A 27,619-nucleotide genomic window follows, 5' to 3' on the forward strand; every position below is an offset into this window, starting at 1 on the left:
GGACGTCAGTGTTCTGTGCTAATGGGGCAGAGGAGCTGAGCCCTCCAGGTGCAGTCACACAAACTAGGTTGAAATTAGTGAAACTTGATTCCAGCAGTCCCTTCCTCCTCTTCAATTTCCAGTCTCGAGTAGTGCCTCAGCTAGCTTTGAGACAGACCGTTTTAGCTGAACGTTGGTTTTATTGTTTTATTGTTTTTTTGTTTTTTTTAAACATCCATTGACAAAAACACAGGGCAGGTCCTTAGCTCAGCATTTCTGGCAGTGCTGTTGAACATCAGCTCTTAAACTGTGGATGGGAGCAGTCACCTAAAGTGCTGAGAAAATGTGTACACAGGAGGAGACCCCTGCTGTTATAGGAAGAAAACTCCAGAGAAAGTGCTGCTGGAATTAATGGAGGCTGTAAAACCCATTATTGCAAATACAGCTTGGAGTTATTTATATTTTCATTACTGTGATAAGAAGTAAAAATCATTAGAGGTGAAAAACTCAGCAGATTCAAAGGCCTGAGGCTTTAATCAAAGGCACCAGGCAGTTGTAGAAGGAGGAATCAAAGCTTGGCCGAGGATCTTGCTGTAATTTCCTGGTCTGAAGCTCACGAGGACCACAGCCTTGTCAGCTCCCTGACAGAGAAGGCAGGCAAGAAGGATGGTTCCATCTTTGAGATTGTTAAAGAAAGCAGCAATTTTAAACTGATGGACTAGGATGGGGGACAAAGAGATCTCTTTCTGCCTCAGACAAGCTCTTGCCAGCACTTTAGACACAGTAGGCATAGGGATAGTGTTTAGGTCACTTAAATCTGCCCAGGTGCTGTAGTGTGTCCTGAGGAAGCAGGTTTCACTGCTTTAGATGCCTACACGTGAATCTCACTGTGACTTTGAGGAAGTCAGAAGAGCACAAGTGCTTCCTGCAGAATGGCTTTGTTCTCAGTGTTAACGGCAGTGCATTGCCTGTGCTGTAAAGCCAAATGGAAGGATGCCATAGTCTTGCTGCGTGGAAATGCATTGTTACAAGCTTTGGAAATTAAACTATGAATGTCCCTTGTCTGTAGGTTGAGGTTCCTGCTTCATACCGAACAGCCGTTACTGTAAATACATCTCAAATGCATTTGTCCTGCTGCATGTTAAATAAATTGTTTTCCCTACTTTGGTCTGTGGGTGGCTCTCACTAATGACTGATTGTGGAGTCTAATGCTGATTCTGGAAATCCTAAAACTCAACCCATCATCTGAAGACCATCCAAACTAACCAAAAAGGCAGAAGTTGCTGTTTGCTAAAATGCCAGTGCATTAAAAGGTAGGCTCAATTTCAGTTCTGGGTATTGGTGGCAAAGCAACTGAAAAGACAAAGGTAATGAGGTTTACTTTACAAGGCAAGGACTGCCAGACCGAGTTGGAACAAGCAACTGTAAATGTCCTGATGCAGCTCCTTTTTAAAAGTTACATTTACATATTTTTAAAGTTATGTTTATGGAAGATGAGAACAGATCAAGCAATATGCAAAACAAGATGTTTATTCTTAGAAAAAGCAGTCAGGTTTATGTACAATAAGCCATAGAGGAAGAGTTAAAATCACCCCTTGCTGTCTTCAAGATCCTTCCAACGTGCCTTCTTTGACAATGACTCGTGCAAGATTTCGTGCAAGAGCAAGTCTCAGCATTTCCACTTTCATGGTCTCAACATCATCGACCTAAAAGCAAGTAGAATTTTGGTTACACTACTACGTGCAGTAATGAGCTGGTGATGGGGTCTCTTTCTAGATTTTGGAAAACAAAGATGCAGGACATAAAGAGTGGGAGAACACATTTAACTGTCATTGGGACCCCCTGAGAATGGGTAAAAGCTCCACTTCTTACTTTTTAGATCAATGCAAGACAGAATTACCAAACCTTTTCTTGCCTTTTTTTTTTTTTTTCCTGGCAGCTACAGAGTTTTGCATGTGTAGCAAATGGCTCCCTGTTCTGTGCCTGGAACGTATCTTAGCTTGAGCTGTTAAATGGCAACATCTCAGCTTTTCATTGCCCATGTAATTTGCAGTTATTTATCTTGGAAAAACATCACAGTCCAATCCAAATCAGTAGAGCAGTGAGGAGTGGAAGTGCTGTGTACTATTTCTGTACTTAAATATCTTTTGATGATGCCTCAGTTGGCTGGCCTTTAAAAAGAACAACACACATTAGCCTCAGTAACTGAGGCTCTCCCTCTTTTCCTCCCCCCCCCAGGAACAGAAATTTAGAGCTTTCCCTGACTGCCCCATGACCCCCCTCATCCATTATTTAGTTCAAAACAGGAGGTACCAGGAGTTTCTGCTTATCTGGCTTCCCTGCAGTCAGGTCTTCCAGGCACTGCATCAATTCATAAGTCTGCTCTGCTGAAAATATTACCTGTGGAAATGGAAGTATTTACTGAAAATAATCACGTTGAAGGACATCGTGCAGTCTGAGAAGGTAACTCAACTGAGAGGAGTAGAATGCTTTCACGCTCCCACAGATCCATTCTGACCCTGTAATTCACAGGATCACAGGAAAATTCAAGTTGGAAGTGACTTTGTGAGGTCTCTAAGACAACCTCCTGTTCAAAGCAGGGCGAGTTATGAGGTCAGAGTGGGTGCCTCTGGGCTTTATCCAGTCATGGGGTTGTAATTACTCAACTGCCATTTTCTTGATGGATCTTAAAGCAAAAACTTGGCTGAGCAGAAAGAAGCACACTAGAAAACTCTCCAAGCCAAGTACCAGAAGGAACTTGCTGCAGTGTGTACTTAAATCATCAGCATACATTTATTCTACTTCTATTTTCTAAGAGCAGGGAAATGAGTGATTATCCTATGCTAGGTCCTTTGTATTCCCACCAGTGAGACATTTGGGGAGCTTCTCAATCCTTGACCTGCCACAAACAGGTCACTTGCACGGGAAGTGCAAACCCTAGCTTGGGGGCAGAAAGTGGGGGGGGGGGACGACTCACTGCTTTGAGATAACTTGTCAGGAAAAAAAAGAAAGGCTGTGGGGTGTCTCTGTCATGTTCGACCAGCGTGTTCACCTCTTTCTGCTCCAGCAGGGGAAGGGCATCTGTCAGCAGGGTCATCCAGAAGGAGCAAGGAGCAATATGAGCCGTCATCAACATCAGCAGCAGCTTGGCAGCTTCAGAGAATCGCTTCTCCCCATATAGCCGGTGGAATTCACGGTACTTCCCTACACGTGGGTGTTGGTGAAGGGTAAAAGGCGTTAGTGTCCGTCAGAACAGCACAAGCTGGGATTTCGGGGTGCTAGGAAATCAGTTTGCTCTTACAAAGCCTTGGCTAGCATTACCTCCCAACAGAAACGAGTCTCCAAAGCAGCAGAGTTTGGGAGAATGGGAATCTTGTGCATGAAGAGAAGTTAAAACCCAGGCTGGCTGAAAAGGTAGCCAAAAACCTGCCAGTGTTCTTGGTAAGATTTACTGTTTGAATCAGCCTTGTTGCCTAACTGATACTGCCTGACATTGAGTGTTTGCAGGGTGAGTAACAGCATAAGTGGCTTAGAGATACTGGTGGTGGCTGCAAAAAAATGGGGGGAAGCAGGGGAAGATGGATGTTTTTTGATACCTCAAAATATCAGGAGGTCTGAAAAGCTTCACTGTTTAAATGGAAAATTAGATCTTTGTTAATGTGGAAAATTCTGCTTTTGCTAAGAGTTAGTTTGACCACTATCCAGTATGTAAGAACTGGCTGAGGATGAAAGTGAGCTTTCATCTGCGGCTTTGTTTTTAGCAACTAAACCCTCAAAATAGAGGAAGTAATGATTCCCATTCAGATTCACCTTTGATTAACACTTGAGCTCAAGACAGCGATGTGAAGGTTGTCTAGCAAAGGCACACCTTATGTTTCTGAAACCTCCAAAGGAAAACCAAACAGACCATTTTTAGACCTTTAAGGGATTTTACATAATGCAGAAAGGGAGCTCACTTCCCTGTAAACGCGGTTTTAGAATGAAACTACAACTCTTTGGGGCTGATACAAAGGTCACTTGGTGACAGTGGACAAATCAGGAGGATTTCTGATTTGGTAAGTCACAGTTAGCTTCTTAGCTTAATTTAGGTTTTAAATGAAGGAAATGCAGCTAGATCAAATTGAGGATCACCCTCACTGTAATGTGAAGGCAGTCATTCCAATTGCCAACAGCTGTTCCAAATTCCTGTTAGATTTTGGCACCTGTAATTGGGTCTGCTAACAGCCACATCTCCAGAGAAAGGTGTATTTTAGCTCCATCTCCTTTCTTGGTCCGTTATTTAAAGGCCACGCTGTAGCTGCAGGCAGATGGGCAGGTTACCACAGCCTGTGCTTGTGCCAGCCAGAAGGAAGTGGTTGTACGGAAAGGAAACTGGCTGGAGGCCTTCCACTGATACTTGGCACAACTGCTGTAGTGGAAGGGCAGCAGAGGTCTTTTGCTTGTGAGCTTGAAGTTGGTACAGTGAACTAATAGAAGGTGTAGACAAGGTGGAGAACTTTACGGAGTTAAAAAATCGTGCTGTCTGAGTAAATTAAACCAGTTTTGCTTTTCTAAGGGTTCCCCCCCCCCAAGAGTCATCCACTTTGTTTTTGCTAATACTTTGAAGTCTCCAGGTAGTAATAGAGTCTGGATAAAGACTAAGAAAGGGGAAGCATACAAGTGTCAGAATTCAAGTCTATCCTACTCAAAGCAGTGCAGAACAGATGCCTACTGTGAGTGCAATTGGAAATGCAGTCTCCTGGTAGCACGCAGGCTGCATCCCAAATTACCTTCAGTTATTTGCTTTCCCCTCATTGCTATAACAGGATGTAGCAGATGGAGGAAGAGACAAATCCAAATAATTGTGTGGCGTTAGCTGTGTTCTAACTAACAGAACAGAATGAAAACCGTAACTCCTTCTCACCAAGAAATGTCAGCCGGTCACTAAGCAGCATGGATGGTCCCAAATTATCGATCAGGTCTAAGTCAGAGAAGCATCCCCTTTCACAGTAGTCCTTAAGGAATCTAGGGAGAAAGTAAAACACAATAAAGGCTTAGAAGGGAGAACATCTTCCACTTTCTTTTTGTATCTCCCAATCCCTTCTTGGAAAACTTTAGTATAAAATTGAGTTCCATCTTAATCAACCTCCTGTGAGGGTTTTGGAAGACATTGAGGCATTTCCTGGGAGTGCCCAGTTGAACCGGTGTAACATGCGCTTAGCTGACACTGTATTTGTTCCTCCAGATTTCATAGTAGTTGAGATCTATTCTTTAAAAGGAATAAGTAAAGGAAGGAGCACAGGAAGCTGAGGCTGGAGGGTGCATAAATAACCTTCCCAGTTTGTAACAAAAGTTCTGTTTTTCTGCTATTAAAAAAAGCAGGAACAAATAGAATTCTAAAAGCTTTTTATCTGTTTTGTCACAGCCTTCATTATGCTGCTTTTTTCAGCATCTGCTTCCTGTGATGGTTTTCTTTCACCTTCTGTTGAAGGAAATATGATTCCTGCTTCCTCAAAGAACAAATGATAGGAAGAAAAAAAAAGCCCATCTCCTACTACTCCCTTTTTACGGTGTTGAAGATAGAGCATTACCTGGCCATCTATCCAGAGTGTAACTATAAAATTATACTCCAGCTACACAAAGAGATTGGTACCTGCCTATTTTAAATAAGTAAAATATGACATGGGTCACGACCCTGCAAGGTCAGATACTGTGACAAGTTTACAGAAAACCAACGACACAAAATTTTACTCTGTTACTTATGTTTTAATAGTGGCTTAAGATATTTTTTGAAGAAATGCTGTATTAAGTGGCTCACACTGACTGGTGAACTAGACTGGTTAAAAATAATCTGCTGAATAAAGCACAGAAGGGGATTTATCTTTCACCTAAGCCCATTCCGTGCTTCACTGTACAGTCAGTCAAACAGGTTATTGGAGCAAGTGAAAGGGCAGTGCAGAATGTAGAGGTATTGCCAAAAGAGATGTTTATCAAAGCAAGGCCTAAGAGCACTGGACTGTTAGATAAAGCCAATCTGTTTCATCTCTAGATTTCATGGAGCAAAATGGTGTAGAAAAACAGCTAGGGTATTGCAGATGGAAGTACCCAGGAATGTCACTTTCTAGTCTGGAAGCAGGTACTTGGTGTGAGGGAAAGATGACCTCAGCCTGCCTGCAGCAGGATCTTTTCAGGATGGCTGCCTTCTCCCTGTTCTGACCATTCTGCTACAGCAGCTGTCTTCCAAGAGCTTCCAATTTACTCACCGATCTGATATTAGCGTTGCAAAAGCTGCATCCTTAGCTCTGATGCTCCAAGACAGGGCAGAGCCCAAGCGATTATTCCGCAGAGCTTTCATGGCCATGATTTTACAGATGCTACGAACTTAGGAGAAAACATCAGAGAAAAGGGAATCAGTTTCACTAGTTTTTCTTGTATCACCTTGTATCTTGTATAATAATCTTGTATTATTATCAAAATAAAATGATGAAACTTAAGAATCAATCACCTTGCTCGTGCATGTGTCTCTGCTCACAGATTCTCAGCACTTTGAGGGCCTTTTGTTCGGTGTTAAGGGGGATCCGCTCAATGTGAAGCTCTAAGTATACTCTGCCATATTCTCGGCAGTGGTCAAAGTAGTCTACCCCCAGCTGCCACAGACTGAAAGTAAAGGGGGGAAAAGAAAGTCAAGCATTCCAACCATATAATTCTTAAGCAAAACAGTAAAGCCACAAGTAGAATATGGGCCTGCATTACTAACAGTCGGTTCTGGTTAACTTATTCAGACCTAAAATGGCTTTTACTTTCTACCAACTATCAGCTGCCTAATACACAACTTAGGAATACCTGCAACTAAGAAGTGCTCTGTACCAAAAATGCCACAGTGGCAGTAACCATTCTATCCTGGCCAATATACCTGATGGGTTCTAATTGTGATAGCTTTCATCTTTAATTCAGGAAAGGAAACTTGTTAGTGCTGTATGACCCCTTAGAGACAGACACCTTTGCTGAAATCCTAACAGTCTTCTGTAAGTTTTGCCTCTTTGGTTCATTAGTATGCAGTTACTTGTTGATGTTAGTCTAGTCTCCGACAGAGTAGAATAAATAATTGTTACCTGTGATGGGAGAAGAGTCCTGAGGCATACTCTAGTAGAAGGAATTCACGCATGTTTGAACCAAAACTGCGGGGAGTAAAGAAACAAAAGAAACAGGCATTACTGCTGTACTTCATCAGAAAAGCCTAATGACTTTATTCCTTAAGTACTTTCCATTTATGCAGCGTGTTTTCTCTATCTTAGAGATGTTTTCTTCTGTCTTAGTAAATTTCATACATCAGGCCTCAACATGCAGGGCAGCTTTCTCAGCGGGGAGACCTGCCAACTCTGTACAGCACTTAGCAGAAGAAATGCCTGCCTTAAGACACTGAAACGCCAAGGGAATTCAGACAGCAGAAATCTCAAACTTGAATTTATTGGAAACTTAGGTATGGAAGCTCTTTCTAGATGAATTTCTCACTGTTCCAAATAATCACAAGCACTTGATATTTCAGCTAAAACTGTATTAAAAACAAACAAACTAACTAACAGTGCATGAGGTACTGTTGAATAGTGTGTCAAATTCAGGTCAGAAACTGCTTCTGCTTCTTAGAGCATCTGGGCTGCCTACAACTTCAGAGGCATATGCAGTACCTCTATTCTACATCTTTTGCAAATGCCCAAGATGCTCATTTTCAACCCAAATCCACATGTTCTTTTAGTCATTCTTCTGGGTGTCTGAATAATCAGTGCAAATAAATACTTACTAGAGATTGTGAGACTGCAGGAGTTTACAGTGATCCAGTAGGTCAGTCAGATGAGCCACAAACCACCAGTTGCTCAGAGCAATGCTGTATTTGAAACAAGGAAAATAAAGAAAAAGCTAAGCCCACCGCTGTCAAGGAATGTCAGGTTTTCCACAGGCATTTTTTTTACCACCCATGAGCTATATTACAGCCTAACATCTGGCTGCATTGCTGCAGACCCAGTGGAATACTTTTAATTGCTACCCGCTTCACATATTCCTGTTAAATTATTTGAAAGGATGATCAGGTGGCCTATACTCATACCTTCTACCCCAAATACTATTGGAGTGAATGTACACAGCAACAATACTACAGAACTAGAGAATCAAAAACTTTAAGAACTCAACCTGCATTCCTTGATCACTTGGTGCAACTCGAATTCGAAGGCTGCCATTAAAATTGTGTCTAGAGGCTCAGGGCTGTTTTCTTCACCCAGGAACAGGTCCATACTAGACTGTGGAATAAAATTACAAGACATGATAAACCGAAGTTTTGACAAGGTAGAAGCAAGACATTTGTTTCAATGTGGTAGCCTAACGTAGGTTATTTTATGGGAAAGAGTACATCATAGATATTGAGCACATTAACGGAAAAAAAGCTATGTTTTAGCACCAGGAAAACCGGAAAGCGATTTGCAGGAGCAAGACTGGTAGCATTAGATGCTAAAGTGACCCAGTCTTCAATAATTATTTGCCTACTGTATCTTTCTCCCACTCCACTTCCAAGTTCTGTGAAAAGTTGTACAGGTACGTAGTTGCTGTACCATGTCAACTCTCCCGAAGTTTTCTTTAACTATGGTAACCCTTCTGTGGGTAGAACTGTGGAGGATATAGAAGTAATTCTATTTCATGCCTGTGCATAGAAATGCAGTTCCATTGGCTTCACAGTTGGATGCGAATACAGGAGTCGGGTAACCAGAAAGTGGTACCAAGTAGTCAGGAGTTCCTTTTTCTCCAGCATGGCATTCTCATCTCCCCCCAGGATCTAATAAAAAGGAGAAAAACAAAGGAGTAATTCTGAAAATTCAGCACTGTACACAGCTGCATCTTAAGTTTTCAGAGGCGCTACTCCTCCCATTTTGCAAAGTTGATAATTTAATCAAAATTAAACAGCAAAGGACAAAGATCCTTCTCAAGATCCTATGGCCTGGGATAGGAAAGTGATCTGTGCAGGCTTGCAAAAACTGTGGCAAAACAAGTAACACAGTAAAAAAAGGCTGGCCTGGAATCTCCTGATTCAATGAGCAGATCATCCAACATTTTAACATTACTTATGACTATCTGTAGCTCCTAACGTACACAATGACCCAATACTTGTCCAGTTTCCTTTCCTTTCAGCCAAAACATACCTTGCAGATGGATTCCATATGGGGATTGGAAGCAAAAGTTCCATCCCGTATATACCGCTGACATTCTTCATGCCAGTGCTGCCATTTCAGCTCCAACTCGGTCAGCGTCTGGGTGTTGCCAAGCTGAACCCAAGGTAAGATGCATAAAATAAAGGCAATATCAAGTCAGATCACAAGAGGTGCTTGTGCTGAACTCACAATTATTCATGCTAAGACAGTAAACACAAGAATACTATCAATTTTTAACTTATTCTTCAGTTGCATTAGAAGTGTCTTAATTTGTGCATCTAAATAAGGGAAAAGACCCTAAAAGAAATAGTGCAAGATTACTGTGATGCAGCTGCTATTTTTTCCTCCATGAGATCATTGCAACAGAGGAAAACTCTGTGGGTAAGGCCTTCAAAGAATATTCTGTGCAAGTTCTCAACAGGAACTGTTTCAGAAAACTAGATAACATACCCTGCTGCAAAAATGTTGTTTCTGACTATGTTGGTTTGTCATCTAACAGGTTTTTGCCTGTACAGTTGGGTCTCTTGGATAAGTCATGCAAATATTACTACTGTAAAGAATTAAAATTGGAATGTTTTAATGGTCAACAGGCTGTGATGTTACAGGAGCTACAGCAGAGATGAAATAGACTGGACTAATACTGTCATCCCTCTTAGCTCTTTTCCCAGTGGAACTGCATGAAAAAAAACATACATACATTGGGCACAGGCATCTTCATCATCAAGTCATCCAAGATTTTGTACATGCTCATTGATGTGGGATTGGCAGTAGCTTCCTTTGAGAGCAAGTGTCGTGCTTCATCCATTCGGCCTTGCAGCACAAAGACATCGACCTGCAGAAACCACAAGTCTGTGAGCACCACACTGCACAAGGCTACCAAATACCCAGATGGATTACTGGGGGGAATTTTAACTTGTGATTTAGGCAAGTTAAGTAGAGTTAAAATGCTTAAATTTTAGAACCACTAATTCAAATACCCAGCATAAGTCATGACCTCTATGGCTCATGAAATTTAAAGGATCAGGCTAGGAATGAGGGCAGGATGATCTTCACAATGGCTTGGCTTTAACTTAAAACTATAAAGGCAGGCAGCAGCGGTGTCCCAGGTATCAGTTTGAGATATAGTACGCTGCTGAGCAGGGAGGAGGAAGGCAAAACACAGAGGCATGAATTCTCTAAGAATTCTACAGGTGACTGTACTCACCACATTCCAGAAGAGTTTGTGTTTTGATGGATTTTCACTGCTCAGAACCTCACGGACCATGCTGTCTACATCGCAGACATGAAGTCGAATCCAGTCAAGGAGGCGAAGCAGGAGGGGGCCAGCTTTACACAGAGAAGATATCATTCTGTTAGTTCCTGAACTGTTACTTTGTGTACTTGTAGCCTTAATGGTTTGATGATCATTAAATGATGTTTACTAATTGGATTTCTATCTGCCACACTCAAATTACAAAGGAATGGAGTTCCTTAAATAGCCAGGCTGTGGGAGCACCAAGCTGCTGATGGTATTCCACGTGGCAAATTTTAGATAGAACAGCGGCATAATCTTGCAGAAAACCCTAACCAGTTACTTGAAGAAATAAAAGGTAATTCATATCATAAATCCTGTAAAGCCAAAAGACCCATCAATGCTTAGAGTTGTTTAATGTATCATCTCATTACTAACCAAACAAAAGGATGAAATTTAGCAGGAGGCACTTACCTTTCCTTCAGATTAAGTAATCTATAATTTGTGAATCTCTCTTCTGAATTCTGGGACTGAATAACTACATTAGAGCAATCTGATTTCCTTAGAAAATTATTTACTACTTTGAAATACTCATGTAAATACGCTGACTTCTAAAATGGCACCCTAAAGTTAAAAGAACTGCATCACAGCATGTGTAAATGTTAGTTGGCATCAACGTATTTGATACTTTAAAATCTGTTTATGCTTTAAAGTCAAGTAATTGGCAGCAAGATTTTTGCTGCTGCTCTTCGTTATTTTTCTGAAAATAAACAAAGAAACAAAAATAATTTAAATTGTAGTGCACTACCCATGAGAGGGAAAAAGTAGAATGCAAATCTAACATCCCAACATAATACAAAGAGGGCAATTTACTGAGTCAGAAGTAGTATTAAAAGGTTTATTGACACTTGTTATAAATATCTCTAAATATGCTAAAATAACACTATGGATGCTACATACATCTTAAACAAACATGCAAACAAACCCTTCTTTGATCTTAACATCAGAATAGTTCACTGCTCACCTGCAGCTGCTTCAACAAACAGGATCTCACAGAGGTTCCAGATCAGCTCCATTGCAGAGAGAATAGAAACCTGAAAAGAGGAGGACCATGTTTCAGATTTAGTAGTTGTTCCAGCTGATTATTTTTAACTGCACAAAGGAATCTGCTGTCCATAGCAATCAGTCAATTTTTATAGACAAGACCAATGTCATATTGGTATTGCAAAGATACAAACTAAAAGACAGAAATAAGCCACAACTTCTCTACACATATTCAGCTTAGAAAATATGGAAGCAGGTTCTGTATTGAAATGCAACAGTAATCTGTCAGCAGTAGGAATACAAAACAGAACGGGACATGTTATTCTCAGAGTTTTTGTACTCCTGAGACTTAACATAACAAACAGCAAAGTAAAAAAGAAAGGCTAATTAAGCAACATTGGTGCAGCTAATAGAACAAAATTACTGTCACAGTGTTGGTCTTGATGAATGTACTAAGCAGTGTTCACGTGACTGAAGATTACCTGAGTACTGTACTGGCTGTGTAGGGCAGGGTCCCGTGTTGCAGCTGAGGGAAAAATTAAAAAGCAACGTATTTACCTTATTTCATGACACTTTCTGGACTCAAATACAATACCTGATAACTCACCAGGCATTGATCCAAACACATATACAACCAACAAAGCTAACCTTTTATAACTTTATATAACCTTGTACAAATCTGGTAAGCTTATAGGACACGGATGGAAGGGAAGAGTAAAATCTTTCACTTATTGGGGGGAAGCAATCTATTAATTTTGACTCTATCTCCTATAAAGCAACAAGCCATGATATGAAAAGACTGCACGCCCTCCCCAAGTCTGTTGCAATGCAGTGCAAAAGAGTCTCAGGCAAGGTTTACAAAGCAACTTGGAAATCTCCAGGATGGAAATGGAGTCAATTTCTGAAATCTCTACATGCCATTTTACATTATTAACTTACAATCGAAGCTTTGTTTTTATAATCGTAAATGGTGTTTCTTTTTATTGCAGTAGAATACTGCAAGAATACTGTAAGTAGAAACTTACCAGCTGCACGGTGCATGTCCTCCATGCAGGCTCTTATGACCGAGCGGTAGTTTTTACTCACTTGAACCAATCTGCCAAACACAAAAACCATCGTTTAGAGAGCTGCTTGAGTCTCAATCCACTGAAGTCTCGCATGTTTCTGCACATCAGTAGCAGCTTCCAGGACATGGGTGAATCTGGTGGGAGCCAGCCAGGCCACGCACCACCGGCTACACACCCACAAAAGCGCCGCTACTGGAGGGCTCAGGGCCATGCTTTGCAGAATTACTCCAGCACAGCCATTTAGACCGCACAACTGCTAATTAACGGCAGCTCTAAGTAGTCTGGGTTTATAGGAGCCATGGTGTTTGCCTCTAAAAACGAGGCAGCGCCAGCAGCTCCCGCTTGCAGGGCTGCAGCCCCGCGGCCCACTCACTGCGCTCTCCTCGACTTGCCGGCCAGCTCCTCCTCGCAGCGCTGCAGGCCCACGAAGATGCCGTGCGACTCGTTGAAGAGCTTGCGCAGGGTCTGGATGTAGATGTCCTGGTCCCTGCGCACCACGAAGACGCGGGAGGAGCCGGGCGCCGCATCCCCGCCGCCTGCAAGGCCGGATCCCGTCAGGGCTCAGCCGCCAGCCCGGGACCCACCCGCAGCGGGCCGGAGCTCAGCCGGGACCCGGGACCCACCTCCGCGGTCGAACCGCGTCTCGCACACCAGCACCTCAGCGGGGCCCCACTCGAAGCACAGCTGCCTGGAGGCCGGGTCGGCGCCGGGCACCACCTGCGGGAGAGGGCGGTGGGGGCGTCAGGGAGAGCCGGGCACCCCCGGGACCCCCCTCCCGGTCCCTCCCGCTCCCCCCCGGTCCCCTCACCACCAGCGGCGGCTCCACGTCCACCTCCTCCATGCTCCCAACCGCGCTCGCCTCCCGCTCTCCGGGAGGCCCCGCCGCGGCTGCCCGAGCCGCTGCCTGCCGCCGCCCGCGGGGGCTCCGCCGCGGCTTCTCCTCAGCGCCGCCGGTCGTGGCGAGGCACCCGGCGGGCTCCCTCCTGCCCTCGGCCCCCACCGCGGCTCCTCCGTGGGGCTTGGGGCAGGCGCCGGGGGCGCTCGTCCCGGATGCGCCGAAGGCTCCGCAAGGCCCCGGCGGGGCGGGAGCGGGCTGAGGGGAGGAGAGGCCGGGCTTGAGGGGGGGTGGCCGGGCTGAGGGGAGTTTTGGCTCTCGGCTGCCTCCGGCGCTTCTCCAGAGCTGGGGGAGGCTGGATCCGCCCTCAGCAGAGGAGCCTGGGGAGGCCCCGCTGCTTCGCTCCCCCCCAGCCTCGCCTCCCCTGTGACACGTTTTATTTTCTCGCTGTTTCAGGTGTGCAGGCGCTGTCCTCGTGTCCGCCTAGTTGATGTGCCTGCCTTGTAACGAGCGGGTTCTGTCCTTTCTGTGCGTGCTTCAGGTACTTGCAGGTAGCTGAGGCTGCAGGCTGCTGAAGGGGATGTTCTCGGGAGCAGAGGTGCAGGAGCTCTCAGGCAAGCTCTGGGAAATCTGGCTAGTGAATTGTGTGCTTCCTGCCTGTGGGTTAGAGAAAGGCTGGTAACAAGGCGTTAGATTGACCACAGTGTGTCAGGGGCAGTGCCGGCATGTGTCAGAAGGAATTGTGCTGTGCACACATGCCTTATTCACCTTCTTAGGGTCACTAGCTGTGTTTCTTATTTCCCTTCTCGGCCTGTCAGGGGTCAGGATGGGAGTTAGTACTCCTAGAAACTGGCAGGGTTTGTCTGCTGAGGAACTGGACACCACCAAATCACTTTCCTGCTCATTGTGGGAGCTCAAGTACCGATGGAAATGAAATTCAGCATCCACTAATAACTCGGTGTAAAAAACCCCAACCACACACTGCTCTTTTCTTTCCATTCTGCTGTCCTTCCTGTCCCTGCATGCACCTCACTTTTTTTTTCCTATTCCTCTAAGTAACAAACTTGTTTAGGGATGCACTTTATAAGAAAATATTGATGATGCTGTCTTGCTGAAGTCTGATCCAGAAGAAGCCAATCACTCTCACTGATGCCTTTTGAAGAAGCTCACTAAGAATTCACTTTTCAAGATTGCTTAAATCATTCACTGACCTCCTAAGATAAATGCTGCAACACTCTACTGCTAAATTACCCTTTTTTACTTTATTGGCTACTGTATCTGTCATTTTCAATAAAAATAAAGCAGGCAGTTATCTTTGGTAAAAGCGAGCTGTTGCAGTGATCCTGCTGAAAACAGGAAGTGGTGGCTGTTCATGTCGGCCAGGAATGGCTTGTTGCGGGGCAGAAGAACTTAAATCTTCAGAAAACTGCTTTAGAAACTAAGATGCACAAATCTTAATAAAGTTTGTCCTTTATGGTAGGTGAGAGTCCTATATTTGGGGAGAATTTATGGATGTGTTTGAATCTTGTACAAAGCCAAAGTCTTCTGTTTTACAGGATGGTGCTGCTCTATGCTTAAGACCATGGAGGACATTAGTGCTGATATCTAGGTCTAAAATATCCTTTCAAATTATTACTAAAATGGGTTTGGGTGCAAATCAGAACTGAATGTCTGAAAACCCAACAGTAAGAGCTCTTCAGTCCTCCTTCGAGGCTGTTTCTGTAACTGCACCATTTCTTGTGATTGTGAGGAGACTTCTAATGGCTTCTCTTATCAGCCAGTGCACTGAAGAAAAATACAGAGCCCGCTGCTTTTAGGGCATTGCAAGTAAAAGGTAGCAATGCACTCAAATGCAAAACTACTGCAGAGTTGGCTCACTCCTTTCATGGAAATGTGAGGCTTGCCTACCAAGTGAGATCCTTGTGAGAAGGATGGGAGTTGCTATTTGTTTTCCCTGTCTTGAAGCAAAGGAATTCTCTCCATGGGAATGTCAACTGTGATGGCAGAACTTGCCACCAGGGGCTTTCCTAGGGACACTTGGGTGCCTGGAGCATCACCGTGTTCTTCCAAGTGACTGTGTTGTGTGGGTTTCTCTTGCTTGCTTTTTCCAAACTTAATGCTTGTCTCTGCAAACCACTCTGTGGGGCACCACAGCCCTTCCCACAGGGATGGGAAGCCACAAGGCAGGTGCTGGTCAGCCTTTACCAACTGTATTGCAAGGACTGACAACACCAGAGAATGCCCATCAGTCTCACCAATCTTATTTTTCTCTCCGTCAGTATGGAGAAAGAAATGTTGATGGTCAAGGAGTGGGATGGTGTCCTCTCATGCTCCAGGATCCTGTCCTATGCAAAGAGACAATAAAAACTGCTCCAGGAGCTGTAGCTCTTTGATCCTTTCCTGCTTTCCGTTTGGCAGATGCAGTCCACTTTGCTCACTAACTAAAAATGCAAGTGGCTTGTTCTGTTTGCAGCTTCTAATGCTCTTGAACTGACAAAGTGGCTGGTTCCTGGGGAAGTCATCCTGGAAACGTGAATTTTACTTTGAAATCTCTTAATCCTCCTTGGAAGGTTGGCTGGATGCCTGCGTGTATCTGGAAGGGAGACCTGCCTGCACTCCTTGTCTAAAAGCTTTCTGTGCCTGTCCAGTCTGTGTAATTCATCAGAATTGGCTACCAGAATGTCAGGATGGAACTTAATATTGCTCAGAAAGAATCTAGAGTTCGGGCTCTGGATACAGCCCAGGAAGGCAAAGGCAAAAAGAAACTGTTAACTGTTTTCTGGGAGGACAGGGAAACAGCAAAAAACCTCAAGGCCTGTTGAGGAAGGGAGTACTAAGTTGCAAAATAAAATGTTTGAAAGCTAATTCATGACTTGGGAAAAGGAGAGAAAGATCAGTATCAGGAACAAGGAAGGCACAGAACAGGCAGTGCCGCAGGCAAAATATTTATTTCTATTCCCAATGCTGAACTAGTATTAATGAAGAGCAAAACCTGAATAAGCCACTTAGCCCTTCAGAGGTCAGGCTGAGAAGGGAGCTTTAGCTCTGTTCTCTTACACTTCAGGTAACTGTTAGCTTCCTGTTCTTGCATTGAACTAATTGTAAGGTAATACACGGTTTTGAAGAGCCTGGAGTTGCCTTTGTAGGCCTACAATTGCTAGTGTATGGTAGCACATACCCTGTGCTTGTAGCTGTTTTAATGTCTTAAAAATCTTAATGTCTTGGTGCGGAAGGGAATGTAAACATCCCTGCCCTCTTCAGAAGAGGGTGGAGAATTAAGCCTGAGTGCTCTGCAAAATCTAGATAGGTCGTATTTTTTCCTTATAAAACTGCTGTGCAAAAATAAAACAAAGGCGTGGAAATATTTAGGAAAAGTGGATTTTTTTGTTCCCAGAGGTGGAATTTCCATGGAATTCTCACTGTGATGCTTCCCCATTCACTTCTCTTCAATTCTGTACATTAGGAAGGAGGAGCTGTGAGAGACAAAAAGCTTTGCCTTTGCCCCCCCTCTGCTGCAGCCTGGACCCTGCAGGACTGGGCTCTTTGTAGTTCCCAGTGTGGCTTCTCCCCTGCCGCTTGCTCTGAGTGCCACTGTCTAGCCAGTTATCTTTGCATTTTTTAGCACTCTGTTTATTGTTAGCTCAACTGGATCTCCCGCATAATGTGAGTTTCCTCTGTTGCTCTGAAAGAAGAAAAGCCATATAAATGCAAGGGTTGTAGAAACCTGATCTGTGATTAGGGAATCTGTGTAATTGGTGGCAAGACCAATGGTGGTATAGCAGAAACAGTTTTCAGCTTCTCAGAGCATGTATAACTTCTGCAGTCGTAGAGAAATCCCATATATTTCATAAGATATAGCTTATTTTTATGTCTCCTTTTAAGCAAATTTGTTCTCTTTGTGATGCTGGCCTTAATGTTTGTCCCACTTAGCTTCATTCCTGCATTCAGCTCTTTCATGGTGCTCTCCGCCCTTGGGCAATTTCTTCCATGGCCCCAAGGCCATTCCCCAAATCCTCCTCCTGGACCTGCAACACAAACATCTTAGAGTGAGGGAGAAGAAGCAGCAAGAGCAAATTAAAACAGGCCCATCGAACAACATCGGTCTTGTGACATGGCTCCTTACAGCAGCCACTCCTCTGTGATGTTGCATCATTTCTATAAATAGAAGTTAAAATCCTTTGGGAAATAGCACTTGTCTTTTGTTCGGTAAAGTACCCACTACAATTTGAGTCTTGCTTAATAAAGCAGTGTACAAAGTATAGAAGAACGGAGCGGGTTCTAAGATGCTTTATTTCCTTGTGCTCATATTATCCTGCTTCTTAGTGGTGGATAGAAGTACGGCGGTGGACACCAGGAAGTTCAGATGGCATTGCCCATTGCTCTCCAAAGCTGAAATGAAAGATGAAGTGAGATTGTACCAGACTCAAACTGCGTGAGGGGAATTTCTACGGAAACGTGTTGTTTTCTATAGCCTCAGGTGTTTTTTGCCTCCCAGTTATCTTAAATAAATACAAAAACAGTACCACAAGGAATTAAATGCAGGGGAAATGGGCAGAATAGACTGATTGGGGCAGTTTTTGATGATAAATCAAGGAAAATGATTGGGAAGTACTGCTCAAAGGAGCATTGGTTTGAGCTGCAGTTACGATTTAAAACAGCATCTCATTTGTCTTCTGGGGTCAGACCAAGCTTTTCCAGTGCTTCTATTTTTTTTTTTTTCCATAACTGAATCATAAAGACTTTTGAGAAGGAATAAAATACTAAAACTAAGGTTCTGTGAAATTCTAGCTGAGGTTTCTGCTTTCTGTTTGCAAAAGAAAAGAGAGAATTTTACAGCATGTCGGAGCCTCGCATACAAAGCTTCCACCCCTGTTCTGTGGAGGCTCTGCAGCTGCAGAGGCCAGCTTCGCAGCCTCAGGTAGGGTTGTGGCTGTGTTATTTTCTTAGCTGTGGACTCTGGTAAACGTTCAGCTTCCTGTTCTCGGCGGGCGTTACTCTTCTTCGATTTCCAAGCAACTGCAGTAAAACAAAGCACAAAAATAAAAGCCTCCCCGGGTGTCAGCGCTCAGAAAGGGAGGTACCAGGTTGTGAATTAATGTGACAAAAGGCAGAGAAGGGGGAGCAAAATCCCCAGCGAGAAGAGTGAAGTCCGTGCTCTGCTGGGAAGTTCAGCTTCTCTTCAGCTGGTGTTTCACTACTTGAGTGGTTTATTCTGGACAAACCCCATCTTGTAACTCCTCTGAAGCAGTGCGGGAGGCGTGCTACATGCAGGCCTGGGTTTTGTCACTCCAGGAGCAGGGCGTGTGTGACCCTACAGCCACGGCTGCCCCACGACCGGAGCACGTGCACTGACAGCGCCTCACGGCACCACTGCGAATCAGCAGCCACCCATGGACTCCGTGCCCGTGGCCTTCACCAGGGCTGCTTTTTGGTGGCTCCTTTCCACTCTGTGCCGCCAAGAAGCTGTTGACAAACGGCGCTGGCAGACGTGATGTTGATAGGAAAAGGCTCGGGAGCCGTTTAGAGGCAGCGCGATTGGAAACGCTTTGAAGTCCCTGGAGTCGCTGAGAACTTCCTCCTCCTCTGCGCTCTGTTGGAGCGAACTTGAATCATTTTGGAGTGAATTCGAAACAATCAGTAGCATATCCTCTTATTGATGTATTTTACTATGATTTTTGACACGCTGCATCACGCTCTTAGCCGTTTGGAGCCTAAGAAGTCAGCCTTGACTACGACTGCTTTAATTACACTTGAGCTGCGTTTCTCAGCTGTGGTGGCCCCGGCGGGAACGTCAGGCACCTCAGGGCAGCCCCTGAGGGGACAAGTGGGGCTGGCCGGGCCCCGTGCCACCACCTCACAAGAACCACGGGCGGTGTGTGTGTAGGGGGGGACACGAGGCAGGAGGCGAGGGCTCCCCTGAGGCGTGCTTGTGACGGGGCTGTGGGGGACACACACACACACGGGGCGCGGCGGCCCGGCGGCCATTTTGAGGAGGACAATGCCCGCCGCACGGCTCGGGCCCGGCGGGCGGAGCGGAGCGGAGCGGGGAGGGGCGGGGCGGGGCGCGCGCACGCAGCGCGGGCCGGCCGCCGGGGGCGCGCGCACGCCCCGCCTCCCGCCGCGTTATGTAACGGCCGGGGCGCGCGCGCGCTCCCTCCTTTCCCCCCCCCCTTCCCCCCCCCTCCCTCCCGTTCCCCTCAGCAGCCTCCGCCCCCCCCCTCCTCCCCCTCCCGCTCCCGCCCGCCGGGGCCCAATGGGCGGCGGGGCCGCGCCGGGCGGGAGGGGGAGGGGGCGAGCGGCCCCGTCGGGCGCGCGCACGCACGGGGCAAGGCGCGGCCCCGCGGCTGTGCGTGCGCGCTCCCTCCCCCCCCCCCGCCTTCCCCTCTCTCTCTCTCTCTCTCTCTCCCTCCCTCTCTCTCTCCTCTCCTCTCTCTCCTCCGCCGCGCTCGCTCGCTCCGTCCCCCCCCTTTGTGAGGCGCTCGGAGCGGCCCGGACCCCGCCGACTCGCCATGGCCGACGAGAAGCCCAAGGTGAGGCCGGCGCCTTCCCGCCCCCCTCCGCCTCCCTTCCCTCCCCCCCCCCCTCCCTCCCCTCCGCCTCACTTCGCCCCTCAGGCGGCGGCGGTGGCGGCGAGGCCGGGCCGGGCCCCGGCCGCCCAGCCCTTGCCCAGCCCGAGGCCGGGGCCCCGCCGTCCCCCCGCCATTTTGCTGCCCCCAGCCCCCGGCCGCCGCCTTCCCGCCGGGGCCGCGGCCTCCCGGGGCGGGCGTTGGATCCCCGGGGAGGGCGGCGGGGGCTGGGGGGGGAGCTGAGGGGGGAGCCGAGGGGGGCGAATCCGGGCAGCTTCCCGCCCTCCGCGGGGGGAGAGGCAGGGCCGGAGGCGGTTGCTGCCGTTGCCTTCCTCCTCCTCCTCCTCCTCCTCCTCCTTTTCGTCCTCCCGGGGCCGGATCCGGCCTCCTTCCCCCCCCCGCCGTCCCTCCCAGCTCCCTTCGGGTCGCCGAGGCCGCAGCATCCCCTGTGGCGACAGCCCCGAGGCCGGGGCGGGGGGGGGCAGCACCCGGCGGCCCCTTCCCGGCCCCTTTTGTGCTCCCGCCCGGCCCTGAGGGGGTTGGGGGCGGTTTGGGGGGGGGGGGGGGGGGAACGAGGCCGGAGGGGGCCGCGTGGAGCTTCGGTGTGCAACTGCAGGAATTCGGGGCTAAAATACATAAATACATAAATAAATAAATAAATAAAAAACGCACGGGGAGAACTCGCAACTAGCAAAAAAAAAAAAAACAAAAAAAAAACACTGCGGGGTCGCTTTCTCTCTCTCTCTCTCTCTCTCTTTTTTTTTTTTTTTAATTCCTTTAAAATTCTTATTTTTTATTTATTTTTTTACACGTTTTTTAAAAGGAGTTTTGAAGGGAAAGCAGCGGAAGGCAGGAGGCAGCCCCGGGGCCGGAGCGCGGCGTGCGGGGCTGTGACACATGGCGGGGACCCCTCGGCCCCGGCTGGCTTCGTGCGGAGAAAACAAAAGCTGCCGGGGCCGGGGGGCACCGGGCGAAAACGGGACTGCTCCCCCCCCCGGCCCGGGCAGCGAGCTGGGAAGGAGAGCTGCCCGGCTGTAATCCTGCCGCCTGATAGAAGCGGGAGAGTCGGGGTGCTGGTGGAGGAGAGGTTTTTGCGGAGTGCTCGCTGAAAGGGAAAGCTTGGCTGCTTTTTCAGGCCTTTAAAAGTGTCTGAAAGTTTTCTCGAGGAGTGCCTTCGTAGACTTGAAAAAGTTTGAGACGGAGCAAGAAAGAGCCTTCTCCTGGTATATTACTATAACATAAATATTTTTATTCCGTCGATTGGGAGCTGCAGTGTTGATTATTACCATGCCCTTGATAGAAATAACTTTTTTTTAAAGAAACTTTATTGTAAAACTGCCGGTGTAGTACCGTTCATTGCTACTTTGCATAATAACCCCTCTCAAGAGTGACAACTAGTATTGCTAGGGGTTTTTGTTGTTATTTTTTTCCCAAATAAAAAGCAACGACCTTTATTTCCTAATTCAAAGTTTCGAGTTGGTAAGCAGCTATAATAATTTTATTTCCTCCTTTTTAATGACCTGTTGCACTTTGATAAAATGTTAACTTCTTGTTTCGTACCTTTTTAAAAAGTTTTTTTTTTTTTGTTTCCTCAACAGGAAGGAGTGAAGACTGAAAACAATGACCACATTAATCTGAAGGTGGCAGGGCAAGATGGGTCTGTGGTGCAGTTTAAGATTAAGAGGCATACACCACTTAGTAAACTAATGAAAGCCTATTGTGAACGACAGGTACGGTTCTTGTATGAACATCAGGAGAACCAGTGTCTGGGGGAGAGGTGATCTCCATAGAGATAGCAAAGTCTTAAACCTCTGTAAATATGCAAAATGATAAAGGCTTAACAGAAACTAATTGTGTAGTGGATAGCGAATTGTTATCGGGATCTGTTCTAGAACGGACTGACAGAGTTGTGACAGGAAATGGGTCAAATAAAGATCCGTTGTTATCTTCGAGAGATCTGCATTATAGATGTAGGCTGTTGGGAGGCTACTGTTATTGTACTGCTCCAAAATTTCAGCATGGAAAGGGTGGGTTAGAAACCTGAAGTAAGAACTTAAGGAGAGTTGAGTGATAATCTGAGGTATTTTTATAACACTGAGTAACTTACTGGTCTGGCCATAGGGTTATAATTTTATTAGCTCAATGTTGCTGTATCAAGATGAGGATATCAGTGGATGTTTCATGTTTTTTTCTAATGTCTAGCTTGGGAGCGAACTTGTATGCTTAATGATGAGCTTTGTTTTTTCTCATGTGGTCTAGATGTTAAATTAGTCCTCTGAGGGACAAAAAAAATGTACTTTGCTGGTGTAGTGGCAATTGCAGCCAGCCTGCTAGGCTGCAGACAGTTACTGCAAGTTTTAAAAGTACCTGCAAATAAGTAACTCTGTTTAGTATTTCATTCATAAGGTCTTGAAACAGGATAAAAAAAATTAAGGCAAATATTCAGTGATGCTATGAAATACAATAAAAGCAGAATTGAATACCTTTATGCTGACATAACTGTTTCACCACACAGAAAAGCAAATTCTAATTCACAAACACAGTGGTAAAACCTTTTTGGTTTGTCACAGTAGGATAGTGATATGAATTAAGACAGGGAAAATCATCTCTCACTGAATGTGTGAGTATGTTCATGTATGAGTGTTCTGGGGGTAAACTTGTGAATGTTTGAGGCTGTGGGCTCTTTTTTTCCATTCTCTGTCATAGACTTGTTACATTATGTAAATCACTGAGTATTTCTTTTTCCAAGCGTATAGTGCAGTTATATCTGTCTTTTTGGGAGGCCAAGGCCTGGTTAATTATTTGTGAAGTCTTAGGAAAGGCGATATGAGAAATATCATTAATAGTTCAGTTACTTGGATACAAACAAAAGTAAGATCTTAAAACTTGTCACTCATGTTTCTACTCAGAAAAGAAAGTGTTAAATAGAGGAGGAAAAAAGATCTTTAGGATGGGAGATATTTTTTTATGATTACATTTTTAAGTAGTTAGGCATCCAAAGGATCTCTTTCTGGAGATGGACTTGTCTTTACATTTTATTTCAGAGGTGCCTACTTCTCAGACTTTGTTTAAAAGCATTTTGCTCCATGTCCCTAATGCTCCATGCCCAGTTTTAAAGTCCTTAAGCAGTGAACATTAGATTTGATTTTGGAGAGGTAGAAGCTGTACATAGCAGAGAATTTAGCAGCTTTCGAGAATAAAATCATGTATTGCATGTAGTAGACCTAAGATGGCAGTGGCTAAACCTCGAATGATATGTTTAGAAGATCAAGACCATTTATGATTATTTTATGTTGGAAAAAATGATTAAATATATGCATTTTTTTGTGAATACTAATGTCACAAAGGTACAGCTTTTCAGTATTTTTTTCAGTTAGCAGTTATCCAGCTCATAAAGTTCTCAAAAAACCTGCAAAAAAACCAACGCTTTCGGGATGGGAAATATATATTTTAAGAAACACAATGTCTGAGAACACAGCTCAAGCCAAATGTTGCTGTGCGAAAATGTGTTGCTGCCATGACACTTAGCCACATGGCTTTCTTAAACCACACGATGTTCTGAGCGAACGTTGCAGAATCTTAGGCACGCTGGAAGAAGGCATTTTGCTGTGAGCTATGAAGTCTTAGCAGAAATTTTGCTCCTGATAATATTCTTCATTAGGTTTTTGCCTGATGAACTACGCTAAGTTTGATTTTGTGTGTTACATCTGCTCTTGCCTGGCTAAACGAGGTCTTTTCTAATCCAGAGGTGCCAGAGCAGCACCATGCAATACATTGGATTTACTTAAAAACCACACAGGTTTCCTGGATCTTTAGGTGTTCTCAGAAAGAGTAGATGTAACTGGGAAAGGAGGAGGTCTGGAAAGTTCTCAGTTCCGGCTGTATCCTCAGACTTCCTCCCTCCTTTGCAGAATGTAGTGTGCTCTGAAATATCTTCGGATTTCATAAACTTGTGAATTTGAACCTTAGGAAGAAGGGATTATTGCTACGTAGTTATCTTATGCAATCTGTTGGCTCCAGCAAGAGGGAGTAGTGGCCCTCTGAGGGATGGAAAAAGTCAGCAGAGTGACGAGTGTATGTGGTAGAAATGCTGGTTTGAAACACCATTAGTTAGTTTCTGGTATTTAGAAGATGAACTTTTTGGAAAGTTCCCTTCAGCTCTGTATGAAAAAAAAAAAAATTAAATTGGTTTCTTGTTTGAGGTCAAAAAAAAAAAAAAAATTACCACTGGCTACTCTGTGCTACTTCAGACTAATAGATGGTGGTTGCTTTCCTGGAAGAAATGTTTTAGAATACCTTTGCTTTTGGGAAGATCAGAAAAGGCGTATCGACTATAACTGTTTGTTATCCGAAGTTCTGCATTTAACTTTAAGTGAATTACTTATTATTAAAAAGCACTATAAACATTTTGGCTTTTGGGGTGAGACTTGTGTACTAGGAATTGCTTTATTTTAACTTCCAGTCAGTGGGGCACTGCTGCTTCCTTAGTAATTGGACGCAATGCAACTTTTTAATACAAAACAGATTGCAAGGATTTGTAGTGAAATGCCTTCAAGTCAGTGCATGAGGGGACTGTGAAAAATGTATCATGCAGTATGAATGGCGGCTTTTAACGATCATGCTGCAATTCCAGTGATGAGTTCAAGAGAAAACTAGTGAGTATTTTCACACGAGACTTACTTTCTTTTGTGTTGCTTCTCTTTGTCCAGGGGTTGTCAATGAGGCAAATCAGATTCCGGTTCGATGGGCAGCCAATTAATGAAACAGACACACCTGCACAGGTAAACAACAGAAGCAAAACTAAAGTGTTTTTGGAATTTACTCCAGGAGTTGATGCTTAGGTTTCATAGAAAATCTTACGTAATTATACATACTAATAGTAGAACTTGATCTTTTACCACTATTTTGGTATAATTAGTTTAGAATTATTATATTACACGACTTCTGTGTTTGAATAACAAGCCTGTGTCACTATAGTAATAAGAAGATGAAGTACAATGTTAGCAGATGGTGAGTCTTGTAAGACTGTCACTTTATTGAGTCACAGCTCTGAGATAAGAATTAGTAAGGTAAGAATTGAGTTTTTCATGAAGCAATAGCTTTATTTTTATAAAAGCTTGCCCAGCTCTTAAGAGAGATCCTGACTGTAAACTTGAATTTTGTAGCATGAAAGTAATTTTCAGTAGCATAACATTAGTGTTGTAAAGTTTGGGTCATCAATGATTTGGTAGAACAAAGGCCATTCCAACAACAGAGTATTTCACTGTGACTCCTGATTATTTTTATCTACTGCTCCATGTAGCTGCTTTTAAACAACCTGTTACAATTTTTTATGCTTTTTAGAACCACTCATTACAGAAAAAAGGACTCCTGTTTTTAGAAGATTTATGGCAGATCTGTATTTTCTAAGCGGTTGCTCCAATGAATGTGCTTCTTCAGGTCACAATCTATGGAACTTTTTAACTTAAAATGCTGCGAATTGAGGCAGCGGGGTGCTTTTTTCTCCATCCATGTTATGCTGAAGCTAAGGATCAGTCTATTTATAGCTGCACTAAATGCCATAGACCAGTTTGATTTCCTGGAGCAGAAATTGAGACTGTTTAGAAATATAATTCATGGTAGTTGGAGCAACTTTTTCTGTCTTGGCACAGATTCTGTCAGGAGGTAACATTAACATCCTAGGAAAGTCAACTGCAAAATTTGCAGTGGAAAAAAAGAGAATTGTAGTAATGAAGTACTGCTGTTCCTCACTGGCAGTTTGTTACATCGTTGACCATGTAAAATGTTCTTAATTTTTTGTGATTTCTGATGCTCTTTTACTGCCTGCTCGGGCTAGGGGCTTTAATTATAGTCTGCTTTTTTTAGTGCTGTAGCTGAAGCCATTTGCACATTTGAACAACAACAGCAAAGAGAAATTGTGGCAATGTTCAAAGGTAAACTGAGGATTTAAATAGGAGAAAGAAGATGCAATGGCAAAGTAGGCAACAATTAGGAGTCATACAATGCACCCTGAAGTTACATATGAGAATTCATTCTAGGGCAAGTTACCCACTGGCATTTTTTTCCACATCATTTCTTTGCTTTTGAATTACGGTGAAGTAGGTTAAATGCACAAAGTGATGATGATGATGAGGGGAGCGGGGCTGGGCTGGATAAGTTTCATAAAAAATAAACATGAAGATAGGAAATGTGAAAACAAGCCAGCTTATAGTAGTTGAAAGCCTTTTTTCTTTTTTCTGCTATAGTTGGAAATGGAGGATGAAGATACAATTGATGTGTTCCAGCAGCAAACAGGAGGAGTTTACTAAACAAAAACAAACAAAAAACAAAAACAAACAAAAACCACACACACACACAAAAAAAAAGAACCTGCTACTTTCCTGTCCAGAACTGTGCTCCCACAGGCGACACATTCACAATTAGAAAAATGAGACTTGGTTCAGCCACATCTGACTACTGCAGTATAGTTTTCTCTCTTCTCTCTCTGATTTTTTTTTTCCTATTCCTTCTATTGTACATAAAGTAACTGGTGTATGTGCACAGACATAATGCATATTTTTTTTAACTAAATGGCCAATGGTATGTTTTGATCAACATTTAATGGAGATGGGGTGGGAAAACAAACTGGTTCTGTGAAAATGCCCCTGGCTCCATTAGTGGCATGCTCCTTCTACTTTTATCTTTATATTCCAGTAAGTTATTTTGCTCTCACTGTTTAAAAACAAAAACCTTGCATACCTTGTTTGATTGGATAATTTCAATGTTTTTCTTTTATCATTGTAAAACCAAGGACAATTTTATAACTTTTTTGTACGTAGCTGTTACATGTAGAGCAATCTGTCTTAAGTAGGGATAAATTACTCTTAAAAAAAAAAAAAAAAATCCTAGATAGTTCTCCCTTCAAGTAAAGCGTCTTGTTGTTTAAATAAACTTCTTGTTTAAAATAACCAGTTTTCTTTATTTTTCTGTGAAATAATAGTCTTCGGAACTTGTAGTTCTTTCTCTGCAGCACTGTATGCTTTTCAGGTCTCAGTTTTCTATGTGGTAAGTAAATAAGCATAATCCCCTTTTACAGTAGGAAGACTATTGGAAAATGAAAGGCTTCCTTGAGACTTCTCACTCAGCCAGCCAGCAACTGAACTGGAAATAGAAGTCAGTTTTTTCTTCTTTTGATTTTTGTGTATGTTCTTGTAAGCCAAAAATGTTTGATTAGGCAAACTGCAAAATACTGGACCTTATTACAGCTTTGGGTTGAGCTCTTTTTGTCAGTCTTTAGTAGAAACGCCAATATTGTTGTTACAATAGCATATTTAGAACTCTGTATTGGAATGCCTTTTGATGTAAACATTAAGTTATAAAGAGCGAATCATTTTGTTAAGCATTCAGTTTACCATGGTATCGAATGGGAGATGCTTGGAAATGTAAAGCAAAAATAAAAAATTGAGTTCTCTTTTTTGGGTGTATTCAGCTATGGTGATGAAGATTCCAAGCTCTGATTTACCATTGTGGTGTTACTGCCTGAAAGGGGAAAAGGCCGCCTCCCTTGAAGGACTGGGAGCTAGTGACCATGATTTTTTTCATGAGTCTTTTCCACAGGGCTGTTGTTCTTGAGTTTTCTCATGGGGGATGTTAGAGGTTGCGGTGTAACCCATGGACATTCGTGAAAGATTATACAACTGTCTACTCAGCAGATGGAGAGCATTCTCTAATGTCCTAGGAATGTT

At 44.2% G+C, this 27,619-nt stretch overlaps 2 protein-coding genes across 2 annotated transcripts; one reads left to right on the forward strand and one right to left on the reverse strand.

Annotated features, from left to right (window-relative positions):
* Positions 1-1,493: 1,493 nt before the first annotated feature.
* NUP85 (nucleoporin 85) lies at positions 1,494-13,638 on the reverse strand. Its single transcript, XM_082775161.1, has 19 exons — positions 13,303-13,638; positions 13,118-13,211; positions 12,868-13,030; positions 12,453-12,523; positions 11,910-11,953; positions 11,408-11,477; positions 10,357-10,478; positions 9,850-9,984; positions 9,144-9,266; positions 8,648-8,779; positions 8,143-8,249; positions 7,757-7,840; positions 7,071-7,136; positions 6,464-6,615; positions 6,222-6,339; positions 4,883-4,983; positions 3,032-3,183; positions 2,293-2,379; positions 1,494-1,685 (listed from the first exon to the last, which is right to left on the reverse strand). Exons 1-19 carry the CDS (start codon positions 13,333-13,335, stop codon positions 1,584-1,586), a joined length of 1,956 nt encoding a protein of 651 aa, XP_082631287.1. The 5' UTR covers positions 13,336-13,638; the 3' UTR covers positions 1,494-1,583.
* A 6,041-nt stretch (positions 13,639-19,679) lies between these two features.
* SUMO2 (small ubiquitin like modifier 2) lies at positions 19,680-26,842 on the forward strand. Its single transcript, XM_082774585.1, has 4 exons — positions 19,680-19,859; positions 21,494-21,625; positions 24,605-24,676; positions 26,141-26,842. Exons 1-4 carry the CDS (start codon positions 19,839-19,841, stop codon positions 26,201-26,203), a joined length of 288 nt encoding a protein of 95 aa, XP_082630711.1. The 5' UTR covers positions 19,680-19,838; the 3' UTR covers positions 26,204-26,842.
* Positions 26,843-27,619: the final 777 nt, after the last annotated feature.

This window comes from Aythya marila, assembly GCF_965140915.1.
Source record: "Aythya marila genome assembly, chromosome: 18".
NCBI lineage: Eukaryota > Metazoa > Chordata > Aves > Anseriformes > Anatidae > Aythya > Aythya marila.